The sequence below is a fragment of the Mustelus asterias genome, chromosome 4, assembly GCF_964213995.1.
Source record: "Mustelus asterias chromosome 4, sMusAst1.hap1.1, whole genome shotgun sequence".
In the NCBI taxonomy this organism is placed as follows: Eukaryota; Metazoa; Chordata; class Chondrichthyes; order Carcharhiniformes; family Triakidae; genus Mustelus; species Mustelus asterias.
The window spans coordinates 137,034,379-137,057,768 of record NC_135804.1 but is presented as its reverse complement, the minus strand read 5'-3'; the positions used below and the strand labels follow the sequence as shown (position 1 = coordinate 137,057,768).

Sequence of the window (23,390 nt, the reverse complement as noted above, 5' to 3'; positions counted from 1 at the left end):
GATGGTGCTCGCTCACCTTGGAGTTGTTTTGATAACTTTAAAAAAATCTAAACTTCCTTGGGGACCTGATTAATGAAAATAAACTTGGCCCTGCACTTCTTTTAATCTTCCGAAACAAAAGTTTCAGCAGAGTTTTAATCAATAAATATTCATTGAGTGCTTTATTAAATTTAACTCAAATGGTTTTACAAGGGATTTTTAATATCATTACGTTTTAATTGTTTAGTACAACCAATTGCTCATATATTTTTCTGTCATTGGTAATATTAACAACATTTAAATGGAAGTGATTAAACAAAAATATTCAACCGTAATTTTATGTGATTGTAAATATTGGTTATTCATCATCATTTAGCGCTGCTCCAATGATTTTTAGCCCTGTACAAACTGATAAGGATGAAAAGTGAGAAGCAAGATGCTTTTTACCTGTTAAGGCCACATTGAGTTTATTCGTTAGGGAACAGACCAATTAAAAATATGAATGAGTGAAGCAGTTCTGGCAGGTTATCACTATAACTGCAATAGGAGTCTGCTGGACCCAGCTTGGAGCGGCACGGAGGCACAGTGGCTAGCGCTGCTGCTTCACAGCGTCAGGGGCCTGGATTCAATTCCCAGCTCGGGTCACTGTGTGTGTGGAGTCTGCACGTTCTCCCCATGCCTGCTTGGGTTTCCTCCAGATGCTCCGGTTTCCTCCCACAGCCCAAAATATGTGCTGGTTAGGTGCATTGGCCATGTTAAATTCTCCGTCATTGTACCCGAACAGACTCCGGAGTGTGGCAACTAGGGGATTTTCACAGTAGCTTCACTGCAGTGTTAATGTAAGCTTATTTGTGATGAAGAAATAAATTTTAACTTTAACTTTTGGATAGATCAGGTGCAGTCAGGTGCTATAGGTCGGGGATTCTGTGTTACGGTTTTGACAGAGAATGGTGCCTCTAGCCAGCCCCACAAGAATATTAGTGTAATTCTGGTGATTGCCCCTTCATGGATCAATCTGCAGAGTAAGGGTCACATGACCTGGAGAACCAATCAAGGAGCAAGAGGATTTGGTACTGAGAGCCATCTCGGGAGCTGATGGCAGCCATGAGGCTGTAGGCCTCTGTGTAGTTTTAACCTGCAAATAAGTTTTAGTTTTAACCTGTGGATAAACTGGTGAATGAGCATCTTTGCATTAAGGATGAGGGATGGTTGGGAGAGAGAGGGTGGGAGGCTAAAACTCTCTAAATTGGGACTTCCTGTGCCTCAGTTGAGTCCTGTTCTGATGCTGGCAGAAGCACATCACCTGATGTACCTGCACAGCACTTTGGCAGAAATGGGATCGACCAAGGGGGACAGCCCAGGATTAAGACCCAGATTTCCCAAGAACAGGTCAATTATTTGGGATAAAATGGCAATTAGTCCACTTTCATCCATTCCCTCACCACCTCCACCCCACTGCTCCACCTCCAACACCTACCCACACCACCCACCCCACCCCCAGTCCCTGAAACAGGGCCCGCAGCTTCCAATGGAGTGCATTGCTCAAGATGCCCCCTCCTGTTTCCCCAGAAATAGCGTCAGCTGGCACTTCCGATGGCCTCAGCAAAAAAAAGCCCTGCCAACACAGCAGAAGCCCATTCCCCCAGCTCCTGGTGAGTACTGGTGGCAGCTGCTATCATTTGGAAGCTACCTGAAAGGTGGCCACTGGAACTGAACCCCACTCAAGGGCTTAATGACTTCAGTGGAGGAGAGGATCAGACATTGGATAGAATATAAATGTAAAAGAATAATCTTGAAAAAAAACAACCTTGTTGAAAACACCTATGCTGTTTGAATTTATATCACAATATTCAAAATTGCTGACTGGGCTCCAAAGTTATTAACTGCCTGGCTCATTGAAATCCTAGTAGTAAGTAGCTTGGATAATCTCTTAATATTTCCTTCTGAAGGTGATAACTTCTTTCTGAGTTACAGTTTGATTGGAAATAGTTCCTCTGCATCAATACGTTTCCTATTCACATATAAGCCTTCAAGAGGGTCTCAGAAACTCTGGAGGATAGAAAAGTTGAGATTCCAACCTTATTCTGATGTCCACACAGATGCACAGGGTTATTAGGTGGGTGTCAGGATTGGGAACTCCAGCTTATTATGAACATACAAACAAGAAGCTGGAGTAGGTCATTCAGCCCCTTGAGCCCCCTCCGCCATTAAATACGATCATAGCTGATCTGATAGTAACCCCAAATCTGCATCCCACACACCCCCAACAACCTGTCATCCCCTTGCTTCCCAGAATCTATCAACCTCTGCCTTAAAAATATTCAAACACTCTGTTAAGACGCAGGCCAGAAGCTCTAACTTGTGAAGTTAGACTAGACCCTACGTTTTACATTTGATTTTGGCATGAGGGAGTCTGGATGTCAATGCCATTGAATCTATTGGGTGTGAGCTGTGTCTCGGTTTGGCCTCAGAGTCAGAGATCATGGATTCACATCACGCTTCAGAGACCTCAGCACATAATCTAGGTTGACCCTCCCAATGCAGTACTGGGGGTGCACTGCATTGTAAGCGGTGCTGTCTTTCTGATGAGACTATTAAACCATCTGTTCCCCCCCCCCCAGCCCCCCCCACCCCGCCGGGCGGTCATCAGAGATCCGGTGGCAATATTTTGCAGAACATCTGGGGGAATCTTCATGGTGCTCCTGCCTTTATCTCTCGATCAACATCATCATGGACAGATTCTCTAGTCATTACCACTTCAACTCTTTGTGTACAAATAGGGGCTACTGAATGTTCTGCAAACCCAATGGCAACTATGCAGTAAAAAGTGCCTCATTGCCGGTAAAGTACTCTCACATGTCCTGAGGTCATGGAAGGTGCTATATAAATGCAAGCCCTTCTTTGGCTAGTCTGAGATCTAACTTAGACGCTGATTGAGGGAGAAAGCCTTCGTCCCCCACCCCTCCCCCATTCCCAGTCTGCTTCTCACAGAGAGAAAAAAAAACTTGCTAAGCTTCCAGAGTGCGGGAAGAGGAATGAAAACATCTGATGAAATGAGTCGTTAGAAAGCCGGTATTAAATCCCAACCCACGGGGGGAGGTTTTCCCATCCCAGCCGCCACGGGAATCGTAGTGGGCGGCACACGGACCACGCAAAGGTCCATGGACCTCGGGCAGAATTTTCCGGTCTTGTGGCCGGAAAAATCCTGCCCCATGTCTCTCCTCCCCCCCTCCACCCCAATGCACCACCTGCCATTACATGGGAAACTCAGAGAGACTTGATGCAAGTCCCTCTGACTGCAGTTCCTGGGAGTGTATTATGCGATATGGAAAATAGGCCAGCTCAAGCAATCAGATAAAAATCAAATTCAACTTCTGAAGATGGATTCTTTTTTCAGAAATCAGCACATATGAGCAATCTCATCGGGTGATATTTTATGCCATCCAACAGTCTGAATTAAAAATTAAAAGGGAAAAAAAAATCACACAAAAACTGCTGACGCAGCAGCAAACCTAACCTTGCCTTATACAGTTACAATAAGAAATGTTGCTCCACAAGAGCGGGTAACTGACATCAGTCTTTTTTTCTCATATTATAAGAAAACCATTGTGCCCGAATTAAAACACTTTCATTCTGCTAACTGCAATCCGCCACGCAAACCAGCCTCCCATCCATTGACACTGTCTACACTTCCCGCTGCCTCGGAAAAGCAGCCAGCATAATTAAGGACCTCACACACCCCGGACATTCTCTCTTCCACCTTCTTCCTTCGGGAAAAAGATACAAAAGTCTGAGGTCACACAGCAACCCACTCAAGAACAGCTTCTTCCCTGCTGCTGTCAGACTTTTGAATGGACCTACCTTGCATTAAGTTGATCTTTCTCTAAACCCTAGCTATGACTATAACATTACATTCTGCACTCTCTCCTTTCCTTCCCTATGTACGGTATGTTTTGTCTGTATAGTGCGCAAGAAACAATACTTTTCACTGTGTGTTAATATATGTGACAATAATAAATCAAATCAAATCAAAGTTTGTCTTTTGCTATAAGTATGCCTGGTCAGTAAATAGGCTGGATTTTGCACAGGCACCAACTCTGCTGTCATTGAAGCTTAAATTAACCTGCAGTTTCCAGTGACTGCCCCCTGTTACATAGTGATTTCACAAGACTGCTCTCCCTAATGCCCTGCTGTCCCAGAAGCTTCATTGCTCTGGGACATCATTGAATAACTCACCATTGAAATACATGGAACAGCGCAAAGATCCTGTACTCGGCTCACAGATACGTCATACACTCACTCTCAAAGTTGCACCTTGCCTGTTTCAGTGTAAGCACATTTTTAATAGCATTGGAAGTCTAAACTACTCTCAAATAATCTTGCTGGCCCTAAAAATTAATATTAACAAGTGTGGGGTTTCATCCCTTCAGATATGAATTATTCTCTGAGACAGAGGAAATTAATATTTTAACATTCTTTTTGTGTTTTCTTTCATCTTGCTTTTAATCCCATCATTATTTCTATTTTGCTTTCTGTACCTGATTTGGACATGAATTAAATATCCCAACCGGCATTTACTGATTTAGACTTGGCGCTGCTCATTTAGCAATTCTTCCATCAAATTTGTTAAGGAGATATGATTTATTAGAATCATTACAGTGCAGAAGGAGGCCATTCAGCTTATCGAGTTTGCACCGACAACAATCCCACCCAGACCCTATCCCCATAAACCCCTTCATATGTACCCTGCTAATCCCCCTGACACTAAGGGTCAATTTATCATGGCCAATCCACCTAACCCACACATCTTTGGACTGTGGGAGGAAACGGGAGCACCTGGAGGGAAACCCACACAAACACAGGGAGAACGTGCAAACTCCACACGGACAATGACCCAAGGCCGGAATTGAACCCAGTTCCCTGGTGCTGTGAGGCAGCAGTGCCACCGTGTCGCCCATGTTTACACAAGGCACAAATTCCCTGCAGAGGGCACCATGCTGTTTGGATAGTTGTCTGGCAGCAAACTGCCTGGAAAAGCAGAAGAGTAAAGGCACTCAACGTATGGCTGGTGATTTTTGTTCACAACTGAACTCAAGTACAACCCATAAGTTAATAAGATATGAGATTAACCAGAGTTACACATTGATGTGCTTATAAGCCAATAGCTGGCACCAGAAATTCTAAATCCTTAAAAGCCTCAGCAAAATAAAAACAATCAACATGTATGTTCCATTAAACAATGTCAATTCATGAAAAACAATATCACACAATTTGGTAAAATGCACACAAGTCAATAAATATCGGATAAAACATAGTGTAATATTTTACATGAAAACCTTTCTTGTCCAACACCATACATTTAATTTTCTCCTTAAATTACACTTGCAAGTCATGTGATGCACAACTGAATGGCAGTTTTTGATTGTCAATGATAATGGAAGGATTGGTTTATAACCATCCTAGAAACATAGAAACTAGAAGCAGGAGGAGGCCATTCGGCCCTTCAGGCCTGCTCTGCCATTGATTATGATCATGGCTGATCATCAAATACAATATCCCGTTCTCCCCTTCCACCCATATACCTTGGTCTCTTTAGCCCCAAGAGCTATATCTAATTTCTTCTTGAAATCACACAATGTTTTGGCCTACCATACTTTCTATGGTAGTTATTTCCGCACTTTCACCACTCTCTGGGTGAAGAAATTTCTCCTCACCTCAGTTCTGAAAGGTTTACCCCTCATCCTCAAACTATGACTCCTAGTTCTGGACTCCTCCACCATCAGGAACATTCTTTCTGAATCTACCCTGTCTATCCCTGTTAGAATTTTACAAATTTCTGTGAGATCTCCTCTCACTCTTCTAAACTCCAACGAATATAATCCTAACCGACTTAATCTCTCCTCATATGACAGACCTGCTATCCCAGGAATCAGCCTGGTAAACCTTCACCGTACTCCATCGATAACAAGGACATCCATCCTCAGATAAGGACACCAGAACTGCACACAATATTCCAGGTGTGGCCTCACCAACGCCCTATACAATTGCAGTAATTGATCCTGAAGCCAAAGCTTGAATTGGAAAGTCAAACAAAGATATTTTTATCAGAAGGAAAGTTGTCACTAAAATTTTGAGGTTATTTTCACTTTTACACTGATTAACACTTTTAGTCTCTGCCGCTTTCCAGGGCTCTGATTGGCCCATCAGAATCATTTCTTTTTGGCTAACCCGATTATTCCAAGGTAACCATTTAGCCTATAGTATTTTAGTCACATGGTTACCATGGACCAATCCTCATTCTAAAACCTGTTGCCGTCTGCTGTCCCTTTTTCTTCCACATCACCCTGCCTCTGCCCAAATTGCCCAGTCTCTCTCTCTCTACCCAAATCCATGCTTTCTTCTTCCTGACCCAAACATGTGCCCACCTCCACAGCAGAACTGCTACCTCATACAAGGTCAGCCATATTGGCTCCAGCATCGAGCAAGAATTGAGGCTCTCCTGCCTTTGCCAACTTGAGGTCACCCATCCTCCCTCATCCAGAAGGAGTGGGTACATTTTGTTTGGGAGACTTAAGATTGATGCCATGTTCCAAGCAGAGAACCACGTTATTGCCCCAGTGAAGCTGAACTTCAGAACCTGCTCGGAGGCACGGTTCCTTGCACTATCAGTGGACTGGCATTTACTTTATTTCCGTTACCTCTTCGAACCTATGATTCCTTTATGCAGCAAGTGTTTTCTGTGATCATAATCTTTACTGAGTTTGGAGAGCTAGGTTTCTGATCTGATGTTGTGTTGAATTATTGATCACAAACTAAAGGTTCATCTGGGAATCACCAGCACAGATATTGATGGAAATTGAGATTACGAATGGAGCTTTCAAATTGAGGGGATGGCCAGGGTCAAGGATGACAGTCGATTGACTGCCTGTTATTCATCCCATTTTTTATCACACCCCCATTATTATTCCCCTCATTATTCATGGAATTAGAGAATTCTACAGAGCAGAAGGAGGCCATTCGGCCCATCAAGTCTGCACTGACCACAATCTCACCCAGGCTCTATCCCCACAACCCCATGCATTTACCCTAGCTAGTCCCCTGACACTAAGGCGCAATTTTAGCATTGCCAATCAACCTAACCCGCACATCTTTGGACTGTGGGAGGAAACCGGAGCACCCGGAGGAAACCCACACAGACACAGGGAGAACGTGCAAACTCCACACAGACGGTGACCCGAGCCGGGAATCGAACCCGGGTCCCTGGCGCTGTGAGGCAGCAGTGCTAACCACTGTGCCACCATGCCGCACTTCGTCGGAGTGTGGCTCATCTCCGTGTTATTCACCCTGCTCATTATTCACTCACTATTCATCCCGTCATTCAACATTATTGACCATTATTCAGCTCATTCTTCATCCTTCGCTGCTGGTTTTCATCCCTCATTATTAACCTCTATATTCACCCCCCATTCTCCCCCCGCCTCTCTCCGCGCCCCCCCCCCCCCCCGCCCCCCCCCCGCCCCCCCCCCCCCCCCCCCGCCCCCCCCCCTCCCCCCCGCCCCCCCCCCCCCCACAGTTATTAGTTCTGTCAATTTTTTTAGTCCGTTTGTAATTGATCCATTAATGTCTGCTTTACACACCAAAGTTGAAAATTCCATCCTCCATTGCTTTGCAACATTAAGTAAATTGCTGGCAGTTATATTGCCCATGGTCTACAAAGGTCTGGTAGAGAGCATCCTAACATTCAACATGCCAGTCTGGTATGGTGACCTGAGTGCGTAATTCAAAAGTAAGCTGGTCAGAATTGTCAACACTACAGATAAAATCATTGGTAGACACCAGACACAGTTTGATCAGTTATTTAACAACGTGGTTAAGAGGAAAGCTCAGACCATCATCAGTGATCCCGCTAACTCTTTATGTCCTCAATTTGAAAGACTTCCTTCAGACTGACGCTTTAGAATGCCTATAGCCAGGAAAAATCTGTTCAAGAAGTCTTTTGTTCCCAGAGCCATGAGCTTACTAAGTAATATAATGTAAACTCAACCCGCTGTTTTTATTTATTCAACTGCAGTAAGTGCTTTAATAGCAGAGTGTAATGTGTTATGATTGTATAGTATGGATGAATATTGTATATGTACAAATGTATGAATACACGTTTCATATACATGAAATATCCAATATTTTAAACTAATTACTGTATGAATATATTTTATACCAGAGGAGAAACCAAAGACAAGTTTCCACCTTTGCTTGGACAATAAAACTCTATTCTATTCTATTCTACTCCATCAGCATACATCAGATCGGAAGCCATTCTCCTTTGAAGTGTGTTATTTAGTTCAGTTTAAGCTAACTGATAAAAGTTGATGGATGTTGTCGGGAAAATCTGAACAGATGCCGTGAAGAGGTGAACAGCTTTGGAAAGCCTGACTGCCGAACATAAGGAAAGCTTCAACACAATCACAGACAATATAGCCTCCATATCAGCCTTTAGCTGCATGTCCATTGTGCAAACCAGGGCAGCAGAGAATCAAAGGGACACAAAAAGATTGACCTAACAGTCGGGAGCAAGAGTGCAAGTGTGGAAATACTACCATGTAAACATGTGATGGATAGAAAAATCACACAGCAATATTAATATTCACATTGCGGACATTAAAGATGACTCCTGCAGGAAGTAACTTACCCAGTTGGACTTCTACAACACTTTGTTGGTTTTCAAGAGGGAGGAGGAGTTGAGGTAGCTTGTCAGTGAGTACAGCTGTAAGATATAAAGAAGCCCACAGGTGATTAGAACATGTTACGTATATTAGGATGTATAAAGAAATATGTCAATTGCCTAACACTGCAGCAAATTTTGTATCCATATCAACTTAATCATGTAAAGTGGAGGGGAGTGGTGGAGGAGAGAAAAGTTGTTATTAAATCCAGGAAGCATCATATATCAGCTTGGAGCAGTACTCTTTCTTCTGATTTGGAATGGTATGGATTTAAGACACACTCCTGGACTCCTGTTATGATTATATTCACTGGAGTTTAGAAGAGTGAGAGGGGATCTCATTGAAACTTATAAAATTCGAACAGGGTAGATTCAGAAAGAATGTTCCCGATGGTGGGGGAGTCCAGAACTAGGGATCATAGTTTGAGGCTAAAGGGGTAAACCTTTTGGAACTGAGGCGAGGAGAAATTTCTTCATCCAGAGGGTGGTGAATCTGTGGAATTCACTACCACAGAAAGTAGTTGAGGCCAAAATGTTCTGTGATTTCAAGGAGAAATTAAATATAGCTCTAGGGGCTAAAGGGATCAAGAGCTATGGGGAGAAGGCGGGATCAGGATATTGAATTAAATGATCAGCCATCATCAAAATAAATGGCGGAGCAGGCTTGAAGGGTCAAATGGCCTACCACTGCTTCCAGTTTCAATGTTTTCATGTTTAGTGCCAAATTGAATCTGATACTCTCGTGTCGTACTGAACAACTTTGATTGTCAGAGATTCTGTCTTTCGGATAGGACTTATACTGAAACTGCACCTTCCTGATCAAGGCACCATTTGAAGGGTGGAGCATTCTCAGTTTTTCTGCTGAAACTAACAGCACCAAAACAGATTAACAGATTGTTCATTTCATTTCCATTTCCGGGATCTTGCTGTGTCCCATTTGGATACTCTGTTTTCCAACGGCACAGCAGAGATTATACAGCAAAGTATTTCAAATGCTTGTGAAGAATTTTGGAATGTCTTGAGAGTGGAGTAAATGGGCTCTATAAAATCACAGAATCAAACAGCACAGAAGGAGGCACAGCAAGAGGTAAATGCATTAGAGACAGTTCAGAGAAGGTTAACTGGATTAATACCAGCAACGGATGGATTGTCTTATGAGGAAAGGTTGGAGAGGTTAGGGGTGGAATTTTCCAGCCGTTCATGCCAGCAGAATTTTCCAGTCCCATTGCAGAGAACGGAGATTTGCCTGAGCGCCAAATTCTTTGTCCTCACTTGCAGTGGCAGAGGGGCGTGAATGGCCAGAAAACTCCGGCCTAGGTTTGTATTGACTGAAGTTCAGAAGAGTAAGAGGTGACTTGATTCAAACCTTCAAAATTCTGAGGGGTATTAACAGGGTGGATGTGGAAAAGATGTTTCCTCTTCTCGGAGAACCTAGAACCAGGGGTGACTGTTTAAAAATAAGGGGTCGCTCATTTAAGACAGAGATGAGGAGAATTGTTTTTCCCTCAGAGAGTTATTTTTTTCTGGAACTCTCTTCTTCAAAAGGCGGTGGAAGTAAAGTCTTTATTTTTAAGGCAGAGCTAGATCGATTCTTGATTAACGAGGGGGTGAAAGGTTAACAGGGATAGGCACAAATGTGGGGTTGAAGTTACAATCTGATCGGCCATGATCTTATTGACTCGCGGAGCAGGCTCAAGGGACCAAGTGGCCTCCTCCTGCTCCTAATTCGTATGCATGTTCGTAAGTCATTCAGCCCATCCAGCCTGATCAGCCATGATCAAATTGGATGCCAAAACGGGTTCAAAGGGTTGAATGGCCTTCTTTTGTTCCTATGTCTTAGGTTCTTATGAAAGTTATTGTTGAATCTGTTCCCATCACCCTTTTTGGTGGTACAATCCAGATCATAGAAATTTGCTCCATTAAAACAATGTCAATTCATCTCTCCCTAATATTGTCTATTATTGAAAGCTAGGCCCTTTTGGTTACCAACCCTCCAGCCAGTGGGGGAAAAAAATTCCTATCCACTATATCAAAACCTCCTACAATTTTCAACACCTCAATTCAATCTCTGATTAACCTTCTTTGTTCTAAGAAGAACAGCCCCAGCTTATTTCAACAAAGCAAGATTTATATAGATACAGAGATTTTCACCATTAGCTTATCATTCTAATACAACATAATGTAGTCCATTGTTCACAGAATCTAAGTAGTTAAAATACAATCAACTGTCTTCTGTTTTTGTTGTTTCAGCAGTAATAATTACAACAACCATGCAATAATACCCACCAATGTGGAGCTTTGCTCAGATATGTCCAACTTACAAAAAGCAGGACAAATCAAAACTCAGCAGCAGCTGCCTCATCAGTCTACTCTCGAACATCAGTAAAGTGATGGAAGGTGTTATTGACAGTGCGATTGCGTGACTCTTATTCAGCAATGATCTGTTCACTGATGCTCATTTTCTGCCACTTGGATCCTAACCTCATTAAAAGCATGATCCAAACATGGACAAAGGGACTGAACCCAAGGGGTGAGGTGAGAGTGACAGGACTTGTCATCAAGGCAGAATTTGACCAAATGTAGCAAAGGAGCCTTAGCTAAAACTGAAGTCAATGGGAATTGGGAAAAACTCTTTGCTGGTTGGAGTCACACCTAGCGCAAAAAAGTGGTTGTGGTGGTTGGAAGTCAATCATCTCAATCCCAGGACATTTCTGCAGGAGGTCTCAGGGTGGTGTTCTAGGCTCAGCACTTCATCAATGACCTTCTTCCATCATAAGGTCAGAAGTAGGGATGGTTGCATGATGACTACACAATATTCAGCATCATTTTCAACTCAGATATGAAAGCAGTCCATGTACAAATGCAGTAAGACCTGGGCAACATTCAGGTTTGGGCTGACAAGCGGTAAGTAACATTCACACCACACAAGTGCCAGTCAATGATCATCTCCAACAAGGGAGAATCTAACCATTAAAGATGTGCGGGTTAGGTGGATTGGCTGTGCTAAATTGCTCCTTAGTGTCGGGGGGGGGGGGGGTTAGCAGGCGTTATGGGGATAGGGCCTGGGTGGGATTGTTGTCGGTGCAGGCTTGGTGGACCGAATGGCCTCCTTCTGCACTGTAGGGATTCTATGATTCTAAAACCATCACTCCTTGATATTTTATGATCACTGAATCCTGGTGGTTCCCATTGAGCAGAAACTGGACTGGACAAACAATATGAATACTCTGAATATAAGAGTCGGTCAGAGGTGAGTAATTCACTTCCTGATTCCCTAAAGCCTGTCCATCTACGAGGCACAAGTCAGGAGTGTAATTGGATATTCTCCAGTTGCCTGGATGAGTGCAGCTCCAACAACACTGAAGAAACTCAACATTCTTCACCTAAATAAATAATATCTGCCGTATTTTTTTTATTCATTTGTGAGACATGAGTGTCACTGGCTGGCCAGCATTTATTGCCCATCCCTAGTTGCCCTTGTTCAGAGGGCAGTTGGGAGTCAACCACATTGCTGTGGCTCAGGGGTCACATGTAGGTCAGACCAGGTAAGAATGGCAGATTTCCTTCCCTAAAGGACATTAGTGAACCAAATAGGTTTTTCCGACAATTGACAATGGTTTCACGGTTGTCAGTAGATTCTTAACTCCAGATTTTAAAAAATTGAATTCAAATTCCATCACATGCCGTGGTGGGATTCGAACTCGGGTCCCCAGAACATTAGCTGAGTGTCTGGATTAATAGTCTTGCAATAATACCACTAGGCCATTGCCTTCCCTTAATGAAACAAGGTGTAAGATAATATGAGAGGTAATTATTAAAAGCACGCAAGGAATATTATTTTCTCCGACAGAAAATTTCACTGAAGTAAGGTACTATTGATCAAGAAGAAAATAATCTATTAAAAACTGAGAGAATATTACTTTAGTTAATGTAAACAGTTAAAGTTCTGTGCTCTGCAACTGAGCCCAATCAACGTCACAGAGGAGGTTGCTTTAAAAGGGAAGCCCAGATGTTTCTACACGTCTTAATGGGCCTTAGCCTGAAAGATATGTTTCTGTCCAATCGCGCACTGTGCTTCTCAAAAAGCACAACATGAAGTAGAAAAGATAGCACGGTCCCGCACACTTGAGTGAACAACCAAACGAAAAGAAAGATTGACATTGTCTGTCTTGCCCAGAGCTGAGAATGGCAGCAGAGGCTGGGCAGATGTCTGCATCTCCATTTTGCCCCACAGCACTGACTGGCCAAGAATGCGTGAGGAAGCAGCCTCAAGAGGAAAAAGATAAGTCAGAATATATATATAAATCCTTTTCTCAGAAGCGAAAGTCTCGGGCACCTTAAAAATAAGAATGAAGTTCAACAATTTATGCAATAAAAATTGCTTTCACTCCATGTTTCTGAGATGTGGCGTGTTTTATTTTATTCATTCATGGGATATGGGCATCGCTGGCTGGCCAGCTTTTATTGCCCATCCCTTGGACCATGCCCTTGGAAAGCAGCTGAGAGTCAACCAAATTGATGTGGCTCTGGAGTCACATGTAGGCCAGACCGGGTAAGGATGGCAGATTTCCTTCCCTAAAGGACATTAGTGAACCAGATGAGTTTTTCTGACAATCAACAATGGTCATCAGTAGACTCTTAATTCCAGATTTTTAAAAATTGTACTCAAACTCCAACATCTGCCATGGTGGGATTTGAACCCAGATCCCCAGGATATCAGATGAGATTCTGGCGTAATAGTCTAGTGATAGTACCCCTAGACCATTACCTCCCGATAATTATGATGCATTGTGTTGCTAGGATATGAATGTTATAATCTATATGCTGTAACTGTGGTGCATCAGGAACTCCAAGGAATATTATGAAGTTAGCCTAGACCCTAACCCTTTTTTGATTTTGGCATTATGGTGAGCATAATATGTTTCACTCCAGGTGTGATTCTATTGACCCACTAGGAAGCTTTTATTAAAACAAACATTATTTATGAACACAGTTAGAATATAACAAAAGAATTAGCATAACTTTTACCATTCAAAATACTTAAACATGTTAAAATATAATTCTTAATAACTATCTATCCCTATAGAATCATGCTAGATTTTGAGCCTTATAACTCCTCTGTGTTAACTAGAGTGATGATTTTTATTAGTGTCTCAAGTAGGCTCACATTAACACTGTCGTGAAGTTACTGTGAAAATTCCCTAGTCGCCACACTCTGGTGCCTGTTCGGGTATACTGAGGGCAAATTTAGCACGGCCAATGCACCTAACCAGCACATCTTTTGGATTGTAGGAGAAAACCGGAGCACCCGGAGGAAACCCACGCAGACACGGGGAGAATGTGCAGACTTCGCACTGACAGTGACTCAAGTCGGAAATTTAACCCGGATCTCTGGCGCTGAGAGGCAGTAGTGCTCACCACTCTGCCACCGTGCCACCCTCTTGTTGGGCACGCAGACCAATGTCATCATCCAAAGATGTGCGGGTTAGATGGATTAGCCATGATAAATTGCCCCTAGTGTCAGGGGAATTAACGAGGTAAATATGTGGGGTTACGGGGATAGGTCCAGGGTGGGAGTGTTGTCAGTGCAGGCTCGATGGGCCGAATGGCCTCCCTCTGCACTGTAGGGATTCTATTCTATTCTGTGAATTATGCACTCGTGCAATATTTTAGTTGGCGGGCACAGGAGCGTGTTGGCAGCATGTCCACTGACAATTACATTGCATATTGAGGGGGTTAAATCCCAACTGACCAACATTTTAGGTGTCCTGTGCGATTTTAAGCTCGGCACATGGGAAACACGAACAGGCGGACCAACCATTTTATTTTTTACCTTTTGGATTCAAGGTGAAAAGGGGAATGGCAATAATGCTCGATGTGGTATTTAGGGGGGTTTTGAAAGAGTGTCTTCTGTGTTGGACTCAGCACAGTGTGGAGCTCTCAGGACATTTGTTGCTCTCTTGCTGGTTATCAGAACGCCCCTCCCGCCTGGTGTGTCTATCAGTGCTGGTCATTCGGCAGACCATCATACCTCTGCAGCCTCTGAACTTCATCGGGGTTGCTACTGGAGACGGCACCCACCACACATCCACCCCCGCCAACCCCATTGGCCCAATGCGGCCGCGAATGCAAACCGTTATGCAAACAGCTTTTCCCCAATGTTTGATGGTTCAATGGAAGGTCAGATTCCTGTAATTACAACATTTGATTAAACAGTTGCTTGGTAGGACAGAGCGTGAGCATTGCTGAACAATATTCGGTGATCAGCCATGATCAACATGAATGGTGGAACATGCTCAAAGGGCCAACTTGCCTACCCCTGCTTCTAGTTTCTATATTTTTATGTTTCTAAAGAGACATTGGAACAGAATTTTACCGCCCCACCAGCTCAAGGCTCCTAAGATCCTGCCCGAGACCAACGGAGAATGCTGTTCTGCGAGTTTCGCCCGCTCTGACCCTGGGGCGAGCGAGGCAGTAAAATTCCAGCCATTGTGTTGAAGCTTTGTGTCTTGCACTCACCAGGACCGATGCAAGAGTACAAAATTTCCCTTTGCAATTTGGCATTCTTGCAAACTGGACCTGATTAGTACAAGATGAAAAGCTTCGACAGACTGGCTTTTTGTTCAGCAGTACCCATTTGATTAAAGTGTGAAAAGGACTTTGTAGGGTTGCAAAGCAATCTGTCCTCCAGCACACTTTTGGGATCGCCGAGGCTCTGCCCAGGTGGGTGGCAGTCGCACCGTGAGGCACAAGCCTGCTGTCCACCCTCTGGAAGGCACTATTTGTTCTTCCACTGCTGGCACACTGCCAATGCCCTTGCCAGCCGGTCACGCCGCTGTTACCCAGACCGAGATGTGCAGTCCGCAGCCAGGGCCTCAAAGACCAGAAAAGCTTGAGAACATCCTCAAGAGTCAGCTGCAGTCTCTCTCACTGAAAGGCAGCCATTAACCTTGCTGCAGCCACTGGGGTAGCACTGTGTGGGGCAGGCAAAGACACAAGAGAGGCAGATACTATGAGAATGCACAAAGGTGATTTGTGTGCAACATACCACAACTTCCTTTACAAGTTTGGATTGGGATGTTTATTTTGTGGTGGCTTTTATTTTGAATTGTGGCCAAGTGGGCAGTGGGAGAGTCAGTGAATGGAGGTAAAGTGTAGGACTGTCAGTGAAGGGGGAAATAAGTGCTTCTGGTCGATATTATACAGAGAAGAATTGTTCAAAGTCAGCATGCGCAGGAAGAGAATACCTGTTTCCCACACCCTCTACTCTTTGTCCTCATGTTTCTTCCTCCTGATCTGCTCACCGTCTGGCTGGTGACCAGCTGGCCCTCACGATTTTTCACTAGAGTTCAGACGAATGAGGGTGGATCTCATAAAATTCCAACAGGACTAGACAGGATAGATGCAGGAAGGGTGTTCCCAATGGTGGGGGAGTCCAAAACCAGGGGTCACAGTCTGAGGATTCAGGATAGACCATTTAGGATAGAGATGAGGAGACATTTCTTCACCCAAGGAGTGGTGAGCCTGTGGAATTCATTATCACAGAAAGTAGTTGAAGCCAAAACATTGAATGTATTCAAGAGGCAGCTGGATATAGCACTTGGGGTGAATGGGATCAAAGATTATGGGGAGAAAGCAGGATTATGCTATTGAGCCATGATTGTGATGAATGGTGGAGCAGACTCAATGGGCCAAATGGCCTCCTCTTGCTCCTATTTTCTATGCTTCTATGATGGTGAGTGTGTGCAACACGCAGAAATCCACCACAAAGCTTGACACACGTTCTGCTGAGTACTGCAGGACTCCTCTGATGTGGTGTGGGACAGTGCTTTGAGCATCCAAATGCTCCATCACACTTTGAGGCATAGCAGGGATTTTGTGTATAAAGCCACCACAGTCCCAGATGACCGTCGGCTGCTTTTCCATTTGAGGAGGAGAGCTGAGGAGGTGGTGATTTAACCTGAGGGTCACCACGCCTCAGGTGAGGGTCAAGGTTCAGAAGGCGGGAGCCTTCATGGATAACCTCAGCCGGTACTGGAATTGAACCCGCGCTGTTGGCATCAGTCTGCACCGCTAACCAGCTGTCCGACCAACTGAGCTGAACCGACCCCTTGTATAAGATGTGTATATTGAGTGTAAGCTGAACACGCGTGCGAGTTGCGCACCGGAATCATCAGCCATGTCATCAGCAAATAGCTCCTGTGATCCTAGTGAGTCAAATGCAGTTGGCACAGTTGGACTGCCACCACATGGCTGCTGCCAGGGCACTGGGCAGTGACCTGTGTGATTCTGTGCTGATGCTTGCACATCAGCCAGATGTTTTAGAGATTGGAATCTCGTTCGGTTTGGTTCAGAGTGACGTGCAGCATCCACAAAGTGAATTGTATGCAGTAAGTGACACCCGTATCAAGAAGTCAGTGGTTTGTTCCAGGTCTCTCTGTGATAAGAGAGAATGCAAGGCAGCGAACTCACGTTGAAGGGCACACGTGACCTCACTTATGTAACAGTGGAAGCAATCTGCGAGATGATGCAAATATTTCCAGCTGTGGTCAGAAAGGAGCCAAATGCAGAAAAGCCCGCAGCCTCAATCACTTTCACATCCACTGGCAATGCCATCTGCGCCCTGATCAGAGGGTACAGCTGTGGCTACTGCATCTGGCAAACTTCACATTTCCGGCAAGAGCCTCTTTCATGAAGCGCTGACGTCTCACAAATTGTTCCCCTCTGAGATTGTGGCGGAAGAATTACTCCCTGACCAGCCTGGGAAGATACAGTCTCCTGTTGCCTCTCACCCTCCTCCCTCTTCCAGCAGCTTGTCCTGCTTTGTGTGGCCTCTGTTCATTCTTCAGGTCATGCTACGTTTCAAGAAGAATGTTTATTCCTGCACCCATATCTTAGAGCAACTCGTTTGTATAAAAACCTTAAATTCAGGACCAAGTCTTTCAGCACCTGCCATGTTGCTCTCTGCAGACATTTGCAACTTGAAACAAGTAAAGAAACTACCGAATACTTGCAGAATCAAAGCAGCAGCCAGAAGAAATCAACTGGCAACTAACCCGTAAGTAGTTAATGATCCCTTTCAAACATACTGGTGGGGCTTTTCTTCATAGAATCCACAGAATCCCTACAGTGCAGAAGGGGGCCATTTGGCCCATCAGGTCTGCACCGATTCTCTAACAGAGCACCTTACCCAGTCCCAACCCCAGCCCTATCCCCTTAACCCCATGTATTTACCCCATTAATTCCCCTAACCTACCCATCTTGAGAAACTAAGGGGCAATTTTGCATGGATAATCCACCTAATCTGCACACCTTTGGAGTGTGGGAGGAAACAGGAGCACCCGAGGAAACCCAAACAGACACGGGGAGAACGTGTAAACTCCACACAGACAGTCACCCTTAGTTGGAATTGAACCCGGGTCCCTGGCGCTGTGAGGCTGCAGTACTAACCACTGTGCCACCTTTTTGCTGCTGGGCACTTGCACAGCTGTATGAAATTAACAGAGGGTGATATCTGAAGCACTGAGGTTCTGTAATAAGTCTGCGGAGGCAGAAGTTCCTTCATCAAAATCCCTTTATTTACAAACTCTAACAGCGGTACATTGAGCAGTTAACAATCTACCTCCGGGGGTGTCAGAGGAACTGACACACCTGGCTAAGTACAAGGCAAAGACTCCCCGATTGGCCCATCAATTGGATCCTTCAATTGGATGCTCATATTCCAATCGGCCAACCTCAATGGCCTGATTGAAGTCATTACACTTTCAAATTAGCAGTGGTGATGTCAGCTCTGCAGTGCAAATGGGTTGCTTTCATGATTTGCCTGTTCTATAGGCTTGCACCAGAGGTTGAGTGGAAGTGCCCGAATGCCCTCACCAATATGGTGCCTGGTTGACCTCATCCAACAAGTGTGCTGGCACCTGGCATGGACCTGCAAGGGCACTCACAACCATCAGAATAAGAGCGCAAATGATCCCAGTTTCTAGCCCAGAGTATTTGTTACAGACCAAATTATCGATGGAAGGGCAATCATCAAACTGTCATTTCTTCTCGGAATTCCAAAATGAAGGCACTAAAGGCACAGGCTGTGTCCTGGTGATTTCTGAAGTCAGCCGCATCCCAGAGTAAATGTTGCGGAGTTGCCAGCGTTGGACTGGGATGGGCACAGTAAGTAGTCTCACAACACCAGGTTAAAACCCAACAGGTTTATTTGGAATCACGAGCTTTCAGAGCGCCGCTCCTACTCACCTGATGAAGGAGCGGTGCTCCAAAAGCTCGTGCTGCTAAATAAACCTGTTGGACTTTAACCTGGTGTTGTGAGACTTCTTACAGAGTAAATGTTAGCTTTGTTCTTCCCTCTCAAGCATGTAAAATCTACATATTGGGCTTTGGGATTATTACTTTACAGGGAATACCTTGCAACAATTTCACCTTTAAAATAACTGAGTGGATGGCAACATCGCTGCTCCGTCTGGGAGCATCCACAGCGCGGCTGGTCATGGGAATTCAGCACAGTTTAACCGTAATTGTTTTCGCGTTATTGTGATCCTACCAACCCACATTAATCCTATTCATTTTGCATAAAGAAACTTTAGTGAATACAACGGTTGCCGGCCAGAAGGAGGAAATTACTGTGCACTTAAAGCATACATTTCATTTCTTTGTTTATCGAGAATCAAGGTTTTTGCATCACCTTCTAATAACCTTCCTGTAACTCCGAGGCAAAAGGCAATCTTACTTTCATGAGGTCATTTTTAAAAATTATCTTTATTCTCTGTCTAATTTAATTTTTCTTTTCCTTTAAAAGAATGTGGATCTAATGTGACAAATGAAGAGAAAGCTCGCCATCCATCTTTGCCGGACAGCTGGTGATTTAGAATGCAAATAAAAGCTATCATTCTTGTCAAACCAGTGCCAAAACACAAACGCACTGCCCACAGTTAATTAATATTCGGAAACCAATCAGCCCACTGCTGCCGTGGCAACACTTCCTTTAACTCCACGGCGCATGGGAATTAGCAGTAAATTAATTTGCTCTCCCATTCAGATTACCTCTGAATGGGAGAGCAAATCCAAAGTCTAGTTATCTGACCTTATGGACCTTATTCATTTTTAAGGACTGCTGCCTCACATCTTTTTTCATTGAAAAACAGCCTCACAAAAGAAAAAAATATATACCATTCTAAACTTCGATGACTCTACTGGGACTAGCTTCGGGGTTTAAAAAAAAGGGCGGCATGGACAAGTTGAGCCGAAGGGCCTGTTTCCATGCTGTAAACTTCTATGACTCTACTGTAAAGCCTGGTCTTAAAGTTATAGTGAACATAAGAGAGTTGTTTCCAAAATCTTCATCTCGAAGAACGCAGGCATCGTGATAAATGGCCCTGTGTTTGGTTTTGACTTTCTGAAGGAAATTGTACAACACAGGGTAATGAATTAAATCAATTCCAAGGCTCGTGGCAACGCAAATACCAACAGGAAATGTTGCTCCTCTATTTAAAACCTTGCCCTGGGAACATGTCCTTTAAATATGGGCTTGCTTCGGGGCCTGCATCTCATGAAACAATCTCAAACCGTAACCTTTCAAAGCAAAATCAATCAATGATCATTTTGGTTTACATATCAACTAAGCAGCAGCATTGGCTGTCATTGCAAAAAAGAAAATTGCGTTATAACCTCTTGTGCTGTCAGTTTAGCAAGCTTATATTTTTCCAATATATTTCCTTGTGCTGGAAACATTTAACAGTTTATTGCTTTGTTTCTATTTTCCAGCAAGGAAGTATTTTCTGTCCGACTCAAGAGCAGCTTCTTCCCTGCTGCCATCAAACTTTTGAATGGACCTACCTCGCATTAAGTTGATCTTTCTTTACACCCTACCTATGATTGTAACATTACAATCTGCACTCTCTCGTTTCCTTCTCTATGAATGGTATGCTTTGTCTGTATGGCATGTAAGAAACAATACTTTTCACTGTGTACTAATACATGCGACAATAATATATCAAATCAAATCAAATCAAATCATCCAGAGCTTTCCTGTTCATGTTGGTGGGATCTTCTGGTCCCGCTGATGGCGCACCCCAGCTGAGAGATTCCCGGCGGCAGAGGTTGAAGTCAGTGAGAAATCCCACTGACAGCAACAGGACGTGAAGATCCCGCCACTGGCCAAGGGCACGCTGCTTCCCACTGCGAGAAAGACACCACTGGGAAGCCAAAAATTCCCACTCGTTATAGTCACAGCATTGTGGATAATTCCTTTCTCTTTCCAATTTCATTTCCTCTGAAGGTCTGAGTCCTAGGATTCCCCACTTTGGCACCCAATATGGTGTTCTTTATCAGCCAAGATAGACAAGAGTTAAATTATGGTGTTGCACAGTTGAGGCTTGTAGTCGAAGATTAAGGGATGATCTAATTTGGGTGTTTAAGATGTTTAAAGGATTTAATTGGATCGGGAGAAATTAGTTCCTCTGGGGGACTCCAAAACAAGTAGATGCAATCCTAAAATCCACAGAATTACAGAATTGTGATGGTGCGGAAGGAGGCCATTTGGCCCATCATGCCTGCACTAGCCCAGGCAATTCAGGGATGATATATCCTTCGCGCAAAGGATAATGGAAATCTGGAACTATCTCCCCCAAATAATATTGAGGCTCTGGAAGGAGGGTCAACTGAAAATTTCAAAAACTGAGAACAATAGATATTGTTGTCAGGGAAGAATATTGAGGCCTGTGGAAGCAAAGTAGGTAAATTGAGTTAAAAGACGCATCAGCTATAATCTAACTGAAGGATGGAACAGGATTGGGGAACCGAATAGCCTCCTTTTATTCATATCTTTCGATCACAGTGAACTTCGATCCCACCATTATTCAGTTGCTATACATCTATAATTTCCAAAGAAGGCCATAAAACAGGATTTGGCTACTTGACTCATCAAGTTTGCTCTGCCCTTTTGCTCACCAAGGCATCTCTATTCTCATGATCCCAAATGCCTGCCCTCTCCCACAATGCTTAAATACCCATAATTCTCCAGTGAGCACCTATCTCTATTTTAAGCATTTCACTTCATCGTGCGTTTCTTCATGAACAGTTTTTAAATTCATTCAGGGGATGTGGGTGTTGCTGACAAGGCCAACATTATCTCTAATTGCCATTGAGCTTGACGTGTGGAAATATAAGACCATAAGAAATCGGAATAGCACATTCAGTCTCTTGAATCACCGCCATTCATTCAGGTCATGGCTGATCTCATTGTGGCCTTAACTCCACTTTCCGCCTGTCTCCCCATAACTTTTAGCTCCCTTGTTGATCAAGAATCTGAACCATCGCACTGGACTAGCTTTCAATTATCTTAGATTGAAATTTGAGACCATATCAGCAGTTTCTAGATCCCCAACTGGAGGAAGAGTCAAACATTGAATCCCTACAGTGCAGAAAAAGGCCATTTGGCCCATCAAGCCTGCATCAACCCACAGAAAGAGCACTCTACCTTGGCCCACTCCCCCACCCTATCCCCATAAACCTACATATTTCCTATGGCTAATCCACCTAACCTACACATCCTTTGGACACTAAGGAACAATTTAGCATGGTCAAACTACCTGATCTACACATGCTTTGGACATTAGGGGGCATTTTAGCATGGATGATCCATTCATTTCTGCACATATTTTGGACATTAAGGGGCAATTTAGCATGGCCAATCCACCTAACCTGCACATCTTTGGACTGTGGGAGGAAACTGGAGCACCCAGAGGAAACTCACGCAGACAGGGGGAGAATGTGCAAACTCCACACAGACAGTGACCCGAGCCGGGAATCGAACCCCGGTTCCTGGCACTGTAAGGCAGCAATGCTAATCACTGTGCCACCCTTATACATCTTGAACAAATTGCTTCTTAATCTTATCCCCGGGGAATATAACCATAATTTACTGGGTCTCTCCCCACAGTTCAGTCTATTAAACCCAGGCAGCTCACAGATAAATTGTTGTCGAACTTGTTGCCAGGGAAACCCGGCCTTTACATCATACTTGAGTGGGTGTTCAAATTTGACAATAATATTCCAAAAGAGTACTTTATCTTACCAATAATATTCTGAAAGAGCACTCTATTTTACCAATAATATTCCAAAGGAGTACTCTATCTTTTTGCAGGAGGGCTTCCTACTTTTACATTTTCCTTTTATTTCTGGTCAGCAGTGGTTCAGTTGGTAGCATTCCTGTTTCTGTTGGTTCATGTCCCATCTCAACTGACACTGGCAGTGCAGGACTGAGGGAATATTTCATTATCAGTTATCTTTTGGATGAGTCATTACACGAAGACCCTAACCGGCTTCTCTGGTGTAAAAGATTCTCTGGTGCAATTCGAAGATGCGATGTTCTATTATCCAGTCATTGTCTAGTTGCTCTTTGTGGGATCTTGCTGTGCACAAATGGGCACTTGTCTTTTCCTTCACTGTAGTGGTGACATGTACTTTCTTGGTTGTAAAGTGCTTTGGCAGGTCTTGCTGTCATTAAACGGTTCTGTAGAAATGCAAGTTTGTTCTTTCTTCTCACATATTGTATCTCGAGTGATAAAGCTTAATATCTCATTCAATTTTGGTAGATGGTCTTGTGGTATAATCGCTAGACTATTAATCCAGAAACTCAGCTAATGGAGACCCAAGTTCGAATCCTGCCACAGCAGATGATGGA

At 43.9% G+C, this 23,390-nt stretch overlaps 1 protein-coding gene across 1 annotated transcript in view; it reads right to left on the bottom strand.

The window, feature by feature from the left end:
- Positions 1 to 23,390, bottom strand: part of il1rapl2 (interleukin 1 receptor accessory protein-like 2) — a 502,399-nt gene that overhangs the window by 275,322 nt on the left and 203,687 nt on the right. Inside the window, exon 6 of the mRNA XM_078212065.1 lies at positions 8,666 to 8,740. Coding sequence (XP_078068191.1) covers positions 8,666 to 8,740 — 75 coding nt within the window. The remainder of the gene's footprint in view (positions 1 to 8,665; positions 8,741 to 23,390) is intronic.